At 33.8% G+C, this 10,148-nt stretch overlaps 4 protein-coding genes across 5 annotated transcripts; 3 read left to right on the forward strand and 1 right to left on the reverse strand.

Annotated features, from left to right (window-relative positions):
• Positions 1-27: 27 nt before the first annotated feature.
• Positions 28-2,163, forward strand: LOC107263582. Its single transcript, XM_015730937.2, has 3 exons — positions 28-1,295; positions 1,376-1,520; positions 1,690-2,163. The coding sequence occupies exons 1-3, from the start codon at positions 1,148-1,150 to the stop codon at positions 1,823-1,825; spliced, it is 429 nt and encodes a 142-aa protein (XP_015586423.1). The 5' UTR covers positions 28-1,147; the 3' UTR covers positions 1,826-2,163.
• Positions 2,164-2,300: 137 nt separating this feature from the next.
• LOC107263579 (hsp70-binding protein 1) lies at positions 2,301-4,967 on the forward strand. 2 transcript variants are annotated; one of them, XM_015730930.2, is made up of 5 exons: positions 2,301-2,809; positions 3,145-3,379; positions 3,656-4,058; positions 4,206-4,443; positions 4,526-4,967. In XM_015730930.2, the coding sequence occupies exons 1-5, from the start codon at positions 2,763-2,765 to the stop codon at positions 4,734-4,736; spliced, it is 1,134 nt and encodes a 377-aa protein (XP_015586416.1). In that variant the 5' UTR covers positions 2,301-2,762; the 3' UTR covers positions 4,737-4,967. The 2 variants fall into 2 exon arrangements, with proteins under 2 accessions (XP_015586416.1, XP_015586417.1); XM_015730931.2 differs by having other exon boundaries at positions 3,157-3,379.
• A 127-nt stretch (positions 4,968-5,094) lies between these two features.
• On the forward strand, positions 5,095-7,623 carry LOC107263581 (peroxisomal biogenesis factor 19). Its single transcript, XM_015730936.2, has 5 exons — positions 5,095-5,352; positions 5,789-5,983; positions 6,040-6,203; positions 6,393-6,641; positions 6,748-7,623. Exons 1-5 carry the CDS (start codon positions 5,289-5,291, stop codon positions 6,970-6,972), a joined length of 897 nt encoding a protein of 298 aa, XP_015586422.1. The 5' UTR covers positions 5,095-5,288; the 3' UTR covers positions 6,973-7,623.
• A 79-nt stretch (positions 7,624-7,702) lies between these two features.
• On the reverse strand, positions 7,703-10,114 carry LOC107263576 (phosphoglycerate kinase). The gene is made up of 5 exons (XM_015730925.2): positions 9,873-10,114; positions 9,248-9,596; positions 8,841-9,179; positions 8,547-8,766; positions 7,703-8,464 (listed from the first exon to the last, which is right to left on the reverse strand). Exons 1-5 carry the CDS (start codon positions 9,932-9,934, stop codon positions 8,184-8,186), a joined length of 1,251 nt encoding a protein of 416 aa, XP_015586411.1. The 5' UTR covers positions 9,935-10,114; the 3' UTR covers positions 7,703-8,183.
• Positions 10,115-10,148: the final 34 nt, after the last annotated feature.

Genomic DNA, 10,148 nt, shown 5'->3' on the forward strand with positions numbered 1-10,148 from the left:
AAAAGCCAACCGAACGTAAACGAATAATGTCCAGCTGTTATTATTAAGATACAAAAGAAAGAGAGCTACGGGGTATATAATAGTACGTAACGAGTTGATGCCAGATTTTCAAAAGTCTACAGGTGTTATATTATCTATGTAAATAACATATACTTACGTAGATTGCCCAAGAAAACACGATAAAATTATGAAAAGATTATGATAAAAGGGCGTGTCAAATTCAATTTCGAGAGTTATATGTGCATTAATATGATACCTAACTATTTGAAGAAAATGGCAAACGATGAGTGACGAGTGCACATTAAAATTTTATAATTGAGAACACTGAGAATTATTCGCCTGAATGTGACGACGTGAATATGAGTATGCGCCTAAAGGCGAGATTGCGGCTCGTGATAAATCGTGAATGCAAAAAATATGGAAATAAGAAAAAAAAAGAGAGTACAGAAAAGAGCATTCGAGCGGCAGGACAGGTTTCGCATTTTGTAATTTACTAATTGACATTTAGCACGATAAGTTTTACGTGTCCCAGGATGTTTTTTGTATTTCATTTGATCGAGCATCAAAGGAATGAGAAAGCATTACTTATTAGTTCAGCTTTATGCTCGACGAGACGCGGATAAAGATGAGAAGCAGCCGACTTGTTGGCACGATGACAATTTTGTAACATTGGTGCGCCAGACTAACCATTATTAATTGTATACTTTACTCGAATATGCATTATTAATGGGGAGCATCGAGAATAAAAAAAAGAAGGAACTAAACAAATTATGAGAAAAAATTTAAGTATTTTGCTCACCTTTCAATTTCTACTCCTTTATTTATTGTGTGTAACTTTACACGCAAGCTTATTCCATATTACTTTCTTCTGCTATTATGAATACCCCTTTAAGGATGATATCGTGGCTCGTGTATACTTTCCAAAAGGACAATGAGAACACGAAGATGGAACTTTCTGTTAGTACAAGACAACGTATTTCCATAAGGATATCGATCAAATATGTGAATCCCCTTATATTCCTTAGGTGTCCCTGAAAGTATAATATGATCCTTCTTACTGTTTGGGACATCAGTCTATTTTATTCAGATACACGCACAACATTGAGGTTGTCGTACAATTTCTTTAAACTTTATTTAATTTTAAAAAATGTCTACCGATCGTTCGGATTCTCGCGGCCCACCTGCGGCGACTGGTTCAGTTTCCAGGAGAAAAATTGAGAAACCGCCGTTTAAACTTTGTTTCTCGAAACAACAAGAAGCTGGGCGTTCTGACGCTTGTGCTTCTAAGATAACAGGTATATTCTTCTAATTCTTTTTCATTGGTCCTTCTTTGGGTTATAAAATTATGTATTGTTGAACAATTTGATTTTTACAGCGAGTTATATTACGCCAAAGTTTTATTCACGTGAAATGGAGAAATGGGCTGATGTCGACGTCAGTAACACTGTTCAAGAAATAGAAAGGGAGGATAATAAAAAGCCTAAGGATCCGTATCGTTGGCCTTTACTGACCAGTCACACGTAAATACAAATATTGTAGTCAGTCTCATTATGCAAGAAATAATAGGTTTTTATTTTTATATCTGCACAGATAAATCAAGAGTCGTCTGTCATGTATTATACCAATTTACTATTTTTATTAGTCACGGTCAAGTACACAACTTCTCTATTTTTCCCTTTGCATTTTCAGCTATGGTTGGTGGCACGATCGTGGGATTAAACCAAGAGACCCGAGATTTAATTTTCATAAGAAAACTTCAGACTTGGTGAGTTATCAAATGAGAATTTATGCAGAGGATAGAAAACTAAAGGGACTCGGTCATTGAATACATATACATGTTAATTCGTATGACTTGGTCAACAAATAATATAATATATCAATTTATGTAATATTTCACAAAAAGAAACTTCCTTCGAATTATATAAATGTTAAAAATAGAATTACACAAATACACAGCACAATAACACAAATGTTAAAAATATTAAACTGTGACACACTGATGTATATTTTATGTTTTTTCTACGTTAAGTAGTTATATGAGTCTGATAATAATAGAGATTATTTATATAACACTTTGATTGCGCGTATAGAATATATAAAAGTTGTATAAAAATAATAAAAATCAATCTTTTTCAAATTTATCTTATGGTATGAAACAATAGATTACTATCGTTAGTTTGAGAATTCAACATTGAATACTGTTCAAGTTTCTGCAGCGTGTGAAAAAGAGTTGGCATCTCTATATGTAGCTCATAGTTTGTGCTTGAAATTAGTTCTGGAACTTTACGACGGAGCGGCGTCATTCAGAAGAGGAAGGATTGAGCAGATGTGCCCCACCACATCTATTTAGCTGATTGTAGTGTCAGGATCTGTATGTAAGACCGTGGAGCAGATACTTGAGATACCGTAGGAGTGCATGTAGAAAGAGCTGAAACTCGATTACGAATCTAGTGCGTCCCATTTTTAGATGACTGCTTCCCACTTTTGGTTCGAGTGAACCTTTATTTGCTCTTGTGACATGAGTGGATGTGATTGGTAGAACTTTTTTTGTGCCAATGTGATTTCTTATATACGGTCATTTACGTTCTTCGTATAGAGGCCATTCCTTTTAAAGTATCGTCCTGGAAAGACAAACTTTCGGACGTTCGTGCTGAACAGTCCAATTCTTCGACATCACGTGTGGTTTCTGCGCCAAATTTGTAGGGATGCGCTGATCTCAGTCTCTATGTGGATGAATTGTTAAATGTAAGTTTGGTTAATTCATGGGTGCATCACAAACGAGAAAAATAAACGAAGACAGTATGAGCAGGTACGTCTGTAATGATTATTGTAATTCTAATTTTGTTACATGATGTAAGTCACACACATTTTCCATACTCCAGATTTTGTCAAATTATCCTGCAATCTCTATAATATTAAATGTTGAGTCCTTTAATAGAATATTAAAGGCTGAACTTTGTATATTTTTATATTGTTGGTGAATATTAAAATATTTATTGTTGGTATTTAGGTACAATTAGAATCTTGGAGAGATATATGAATCAGAGTTCTAAACAACATATACGCATTTTATATATTATTACAATATGTCATTCTGTTATTGCTATCGATTTGTTTTACTATTCTCTATTTGCATAATTTCAGCAATAATTCCAGAACAAACAACAATGCTGACAATAGCAGTGGCCAAAGTAATATGAGACCACTGTCAATTCAAGCAGCTCGGCCTCGTAATGATCCTAATCAACCTCCTCCTCGAATTTTGGAACAACAACCAAGACAACCATCTAATTTACAAGGGCTCCTAAGATTTGCGATGGAAGCTACACGATCTGAAGATGCTCCTCATAGCTCTCAATTCCAACCATTGGACGAAGAGGTAAATTAATTATAAATAATGTTAGCATCATCACTTTATATTTTACTATATGCTAAGTAGAGGTCACTACTAAAATCATAAATTAGGTATCGGTAAAACTGCACAATCCAACTCCTTCTTGAAGCACTAGATGTAAAAAAAACTAAACAATTCATAGCTAACTTCAAGAAGGAGTCGCACTCTACAGTTTAGCCAAGGCATCTTTTTAAACTATGATTTTGTTAAAAGGCACTTTGCAAACTCATACAATATTCCATATGTTTAAATTTTTTTCAGAGAAAGAAATTCTTAGATGAGGCTCTGTCTTCAATAACAGTGAATGTAATAGAAGAATTACAAAAGGCAATTAAACTCTTAACAGGTGTGGGTGAACTCCAGCCAGGTGATGATCCATCCGAATATGAAGTGGCACTTGAAAGAATTGCAGATTTTGTTGATAATATAGATATTGCCAATGACTTTTACAAAATTGGGGGGTTTTCAATTTTTGGACCTTGTTTAAATTCTCCTCATAGTAATATCAGGTGGAGAACAGCAGATATTATCGCAGAATTGACACAAAATAATCCTTTCTGCCAAGAGAAAGTTCTGGAAATTGGCGCAATGCCCATATTATTGAATATGGTAGATTCAGACCCCTCTGAACAAGCAAGAATCAAAGCACTGTACGCTGTGTCTTGTAAGTGATTTCAAATTATTTTTGTGAATATTACTCCCAATTTAATTTCATATGAATATTTACTGTATTAATGTACTGATAACACAATGTTTCTAGTTCTTTAATCCTATGTATCTACAATTTTACATGCTGTTATATATGTTTTAGGTCTAGTCCGAGAAAATCCTATATCCTTGAGGCATATGGATGTAAATGATGGATATTCTGTACTCTTACGCGCAATACAAAGTCCTGTAGAAAAACTACAAATAAAATCTGCCTTCTTATTGTCATCTTTGTGCAACAAAGATAATTCCGATAACTTAAAAGCTACATTAGTGAGAATGGGTTTGGTAGAGCAGATTGCTGGCCTCTTAGCTATGGGAGGTCTTCTTCCAGATACGAGGTATATTTTTTTGCCGTAAAGTTATTCAAAAACAAATTGTACAAAGTTTTGTTGCACTGGCTTAAGGATATTTATTTTACAGGGAACACTTATTGAGAGTTCTGTATGGATTAACTTGTAATAATTATTTCCCTGCATTGAGAGAGTGTCGTCGACCAGAGCTGTGCTTAAAAGCCACATTGGAGCGATATTTGAAAGAATTGAAAGCCGAGGAAAGTGTTGACGAAGTAGACGTATGTAACGAGCTACTAGACAGAATATTTTCTGAGCGTGATAACGGTCAGGATAGGTAGCCTTATAAAAGCGAAAGGCTAATAAGCTGCGACAGCTAATTTCTAGCGCCGTTACTCCAGTTTACTGTATTTGCAATTAAAGTACAACAAACATAATAGTATATATTTTTTCTTCCGAAAAAAAGTACATACTTTCGGATTCTAACACTAATAACAAAAAACATTAAACATGTTCATGTTATTTTAAGAGAATGTAAAAAATAACGAAGAATATAAAGATTATCAAACGTATTACGTGCATAATATTTTATTCATAGTTCAATCATGATTTGATAGTTATGTAATTCTCGATATCATGATGCATTGTGTCCTCCTGAAATCTATATAAAACATATACATAAACTACACAAAAAAGTAAATGAATGATAACACGTTGACGGGGACTTTGCTTAATTTTTCGTGATTTCATTTTATCATATCTTTGCCCCTTTAAAAAGTGCGCACATCATTTTGTCCTCTAGTTGCATTCAGAGGTTCTCATTACTTAATAAGAAAATAAATATAGTATTCTTTGACCTGGAGCTTAAAACAGTTGATCCGAAAAAGGTAAAAATGTCTGACGAGAAAAAAGATACTGAGCAAGCTGTAGATGCTGAACTAGACGATCTGTTAGACAGTGAGTTAATGTTTAAATTAGTATGTCATATAAATCATTTTATACTTAAAACAACGTTGAAAGTTATTCTAACCTCAAAATCATTTATGTATCACAAAGTCATTGTTTACGTAATTATAATTGAACATTTAGTGAATGATTTATAAATAAAACAGTTGTTTCATATACAAGACTTAATATGAAATCTATTAAAAATGTTTATTTCATTTAGTAACATTTACTTATTTATTATGTAACAGTACGTACTATAAATACTATTTTTTGTTAGCTGATTTTGGTATATTGCTTTTTGCAACGATGATTATATTTTAAGACAAAATATTTTATAATATAGAAGTTGTGTAGTCATAACATAGGAGTCTCCATATTAAAAATTATCTTACATGCTGTTCGTGTCTCTAGAAAATTAATTTATAATCTTCTCCGTTATAACTAGGTGCTCTGGAGGATTTAAATAAAGGAATTCCAAAGCCTGTTCCTAAAAGCAATGAGGTCTCACCTGCATCAGCCTCTGACCCTGCGAAAGATGTTGTTGAATCAGCCACTGTTGTCGAAGAACAATGGTCACAAGATTTTATTAAACAAGCTGCTGATCAATTTGAAAAAAATCTACAAGAACTTATACAAAATGGTAAAATAAAATATTTTACTTAGGAACATAGTTGCTTAACTTTGTCTCTTTTTCAGGAGGAGATAGTGAAATGGGAGCTTGTTTTCAGAAAATGGCACAGACAGTGGCTAGTGCAGTGACAGGTGGTGAGGGAATTGACACTGAAAATTCAAATGCAGATTTTCAGAGTGCAATAGCTCAAGCATTAAAAGATTTGTCTGCAACATCTGAAAATCTTCAGGTAACTTGATATTCTATGAAGTCAAATTTTCTTACGTATTAGTAAGATATTTTGAAAATATGTGAAAGCTGGATTAGGTTTAAAGTTCGTTATGTTAATTTCATGTTTTATTTGCTCTTTAACATTACGCAATCGCTTATATTAGAATATGTGTTCTTATAGTCGTTCAAAATCAGCTTCATTTTTCAGAATGCTGGACCAGCTTTAACAGAAGCTGATCTAGCTGCAATGTTTGAACAAACATCATTGGACGAAGGAGCTGGTAATATTCTTCCATTTATGCAAGTGGTAATGCAAACGTTATTATCGAAAGAATCTCTTTATCCATCGTTAAAAGAGTTGGTGGACAAATATCCAGCATGGTTAGAAAAGAAAAAAGCAATTCTTCCACCTGCAGATTTTGAAAGATACACGAAACAATTGGATTACATGCGAAAGGTCAGTGAGTATTGTTTGATGTATAAAATTTGAAAGAAAAATTCCTGATATTTCCCATATTTACAACGCATATAATATCAACTAATTATAAATTCTGTACAATTAGACTTGCGAGGAATTGGAAAAAGAAAAGGAAGATGATTCAGAAGAAGTAAAGAAAAAGCGATTCGAAAAAACCTTGTCGCTCATGCAAGAAATGCAAAGTTGCGGTCAGCCACCTGCCGATCTTGTTGGGGAACAATCTATAATCCAATTCGATGGCGAAGGCAATCCTATAATGCCGTCCTTACCATCTGGTATAGATTCTCCTCAAAACTGTTGCGTTATGTAAAAACTCGTGGAATTGAATCAGTAAGGCATTTTGACCAAACGCATATGTTGTTATACATTATACGTATTGGCATTTTAATCATCATAATCATACGTAACTCATGAATGGAGAATTTCGTTTACAAAATTATTTCATATTTTTTATGAATTGTCATGGTGCAGAAAAATGGGGAAATTGATGCTTTGTGAAAGTTCCATCATGTACATTATACACCATCTCTGCCAAATTATGTTTGACTAATCACTCTGAAGCTATGCAATACTTTTTATCACTCCATCAAGAATCATACACCGATCTTTCCTCAAATCTAAAATAATTTTCGTTAGCAACGATAGAATTCTAGTAAGAAATTATTGTCATCTACATATGTTATCACTGTAACATAGTAAATCGTTGGCCAGAATGCCTCTGGTTTATTTAATTTCAGCATTAACAGTATGTAATATACTGTTTTTGTACATAAGCAATAGCATTATTTCTTACGAATGTTCTTTAGTGGAGGATAGTATAGGTAGAAACAAATAGTTAATAAACTAACGTCATATTTTATAAACGCAATGAATGTCGTATCCGTTAGTAAAGTATTGTTATCTTGTTTTAACACTTAATATATTATTTAATTTAATAAATAATAAATGGTTTCTAAAGGTATTATTTTATCTGATGAATTGATGGAATTTCAACAGAAATATAATTCATAAATGAATGATGATTTAATGAGTTAACAATATCAGAGTAATGACTTTTATTTAATACATCATCGTATGTCATACTATATATTATTCCTTTGCGTTCTACAGTTATGTGATGAATCCGAAACAAATTGTGTTTCCAATTATAACTTTGAATTTATTATGATTAGATATTAACGTCAGTAATCATTTCTGCGTTCAAACATTTCTTCATCGGACCAGAACTTCAAATTAGGAGGACCGATAATTTGTATTACCCGCGATGTATATGTGCATCAGTTACATAAAATAGAAATCCGGGTAAAATAGATAATCGTTGATAAATTCATTGCATGTACGAATTCGTTCATTGAATTATTCTCAGATTGACCACGTGTGCAGATGACAAGGAAAACATTACATTCATATTTTCAATATGGGACGTGAACAATCTAATTTCCAACACACTGTTGAATATTGTTTGACATTGTTTTTGTGCTAATGTCTTTTCTCAATGTTAGGTGTTTACCTAATTTCCGTTTAAGAAGACGGAGAAAGAGCTGCCACACCAGGAAGTACTTTTCCTTCAAGCAACTCCAAGCTGGCACCACCACCAGTACTAACGTGACTAACTTTGTCCTCAGTTTTCCATTTCGCAGCGCAAGTGGCAGTGTCACCACCTCCAATAATAGTAATCGCACCTCGGGTAGTAGCTTCAACTACATTGTCCATGAGAGACTTTGTACCTTTGCTGAAGTTTTCGAATTCGAATACTCCAGCTGGACCATTCCAGACAATTGTCTTTGCCGTTTTAACTGGTTCTGTAATAGACGTAACAGTGACTAGTAAGTGGTGATTGCGAATTTAGAAGATTATGGAATAAAAGATTAGGACTGTAATTACCAGCAAACAGTTCTCTAGATTTCGGCCCAACATCAAGTCCCATCCATCCATCGGGAATACCACTTTCTACATCAGCAGATCCTACAGCGGCATCTTCGGCAAATTTATCAGCAGTGACAAAGTCAACAGGTAAATGAATCTTAACGTTATTCTTTTCTGCTTTAGACACCAAATCATTAATGATCTTCGCACCCTCTGCGTCGAACAAGGAGTTACCAATCTAAAATAATAATGATAGCAGATAATGTATAATATTTTTAAAACGCTAGAATGCTTTCTAGATTTAATATTCACCTTCATATTTTTCGATACATTTAAGAATGTATAAGCCATTCCACCACCAATGATCATTTCATTAACTTTATCCAATAAGTTGTTAATTAATTGAATTTTGTCCGCAACTTTAGCTCCTCCAAGGATAGCTAGGAAAGGCCTTTCAGGTTCATCCAGTGCTTTAGCAAAGTATTGGAGTTCCTTTTTCAATAGGAATCCACTGGCTCTGATATCGAAACCTTCTCCCAGCATTGAACTGTGTGCACGGTGAGCAGTACCAAAGGCATCATTGATATAAACATCACCGAGCTTTCGCAGAGAAGCTCGGAATGCTGTGACTTTATCTTTATCTGCTTTAATCTGTGGAGAAAAAAGATTGAAACTAACAAAATTTAAGAGAGGAAAATGTTTCAATAATAGAATCAGACCTTACTACCATCAGGGCCAACACCCTTGCCTTCTTCTTCTACATGGAATCTTAAATTTTCTAAAAGAATAATAGTTCCAGGAGCTGGATTGGCACATGCAGCTTCAACTTCAGGACCAATGCAATCCTCCAAGAAAAGGACATCCTTCCCAAGAAGAGTTTTGAGCTCCTCGGCAACAGGTTTTAAAGTATACTTCAAATTTTTGTTTCCATCAGGACGACCCAAATGAGACATTAATACTACTGATTTGGCTTTCTTTTCAAGAGCATACTTCACAGTGTCCAATGCTGCAACAATTCTTTGATTGTTGGTGATTTTACCATCCTTCAATGGTACATTGAAGTCAACTCTGAAATAGTAAAACCATTGTAAGAGATTAATGTAACTGATCTCCAAATGATAGATAATTCTCGTAATCAAAAAAATTTGGTAAAAATGTCATTCATTTTGACATTTCTAAAAATCAGTAGTTGCCAGCGTCAATATATAATTACTAATAAATTACATAAAATGCCAAAATTGATTAAAAAGTTAATAATACAAGATATTCTCATAAGAATGAAGAATATACAGATGTGAAATAAGAAAAATTAAAGAAACAGGATCGAAATAGAGAATACGGTACCGTATGAGGACCCTCTTGTCAGTAAGATCCACTTTGTCGATGCTGAGTTTGTTAAGGGCCATGGTGTTATCTTTGAAAAATATATTATCCCTTATAAAGATCGAGGAATACTTAATTTTTTCTAATTTCGTTGAACTTCGGTTAGACCAACGATACAAAAGAAAATGTGCCGAACACCTCGAGTATCTTGTGATTCGGTAAAGTGATTTACCAATGTCAAGGAAAGGTCGACGAAGGTGGCGACCTCCCAAAAGTCCGCGAAGAGTGCGCATCTCA

This window comes from Cephus cinctus, unplaced genomic scaffold, assembly GCF_000341935.2.
Source record: "Cephus cinctus unplaced genomic scaffold, Ccin1 Ccin1_scaffold0160, whole genome shotgun sequence".
Taxonomy (NCBI): Eukaryota; Metazoa; Arthropoda; class Insecta; order Hymenoptera; family Cephidae; genus Cephus; species Cephus cinctus.

Bases quoted from the DNA above. Each gene is read 5' to 3' on its own strand.
- LOC107263582 (XM_015730937.2), top strand. From the start codon at position 1,148: ATGTCTACCGATCGTTCGGATTCTCGCGGCCCACCTGCGGCGACTGGT. The intron at 1,296-1,375 runs GTATATTCTTCT...TGATTTTTACAG, and splicing joins TTGTGCTTCTAAGATAACAG to CGAGTTATATTACGCCAAAG. The intron at 1,521-1,689 runs GTAAATACAAAT...TTGCATTTTCAG, and splicing joins CCTTTACTGACCAGTCACAC to CTATGGTTGGTGGCACGATC.
- LOC107263579 (XM_015730930.2), top strand. From the start codon at position 2,763: ATGGGTGCATCACAAACGAGAAAAATAAACGAAGACAGTATGAGCAG. The intron at 3,380-3,655 runs GTAAATTAATTA...AATTTTTTTCAG, and splicing joins TCCAACCATTGGACGAAGAG to AGAAAGAAATTCTTAGATGA. The intron at 4,059-4,205 runs GTAAGTGATTTC...TATATGTTTTAG, and splicing joins AGCACTGTACGCTGTGTCTT to GTCTAGTCCGAGAAAATCCT.
- LOC107263581 (XM_015730936.2), top strand. From the start codon at position 5,289: ATGTCTGACGAGAAAAAAGATACTGAGCAAGCTGTAGATGCTGAACTA. The intron at 5,984-6,039 runs GTAAAATAAAAT...TCTCTTTTTCAG, and splicing joins ACAAGAACTTATACAAAATG to GAGGAGATAGTGAAATGGGA. The intron at 6,642-6,747 runs GTCAGTGAGTAT...CTGTACAATTAG, and splicing joins AATTGGATTACATGCGAAAG to ACTTGCGAGGAATTGGAAAA.
- LOC107263576 (XM_015730925.2), bottom strand. From the start codon at position 9,934: ATGGCCCTTAACAAACTCAGCATCGACAAAGTGGATCTTACTGACAAG. The intron at 9,597-9,872 runs GTACCGTATTCT...TTACTATTTCAG, and splicing joins GACAAGAGGGTCCTCATACG to AGTTGACTTCAATGTACCAT. The intron at 8,465-8,546 runs GTAATTACAGTC...CGTCTATTACAG, and splicing joins ATCTAGAGAACTGTTTGCTG to AACCAGTTAAAACGGCAAAG.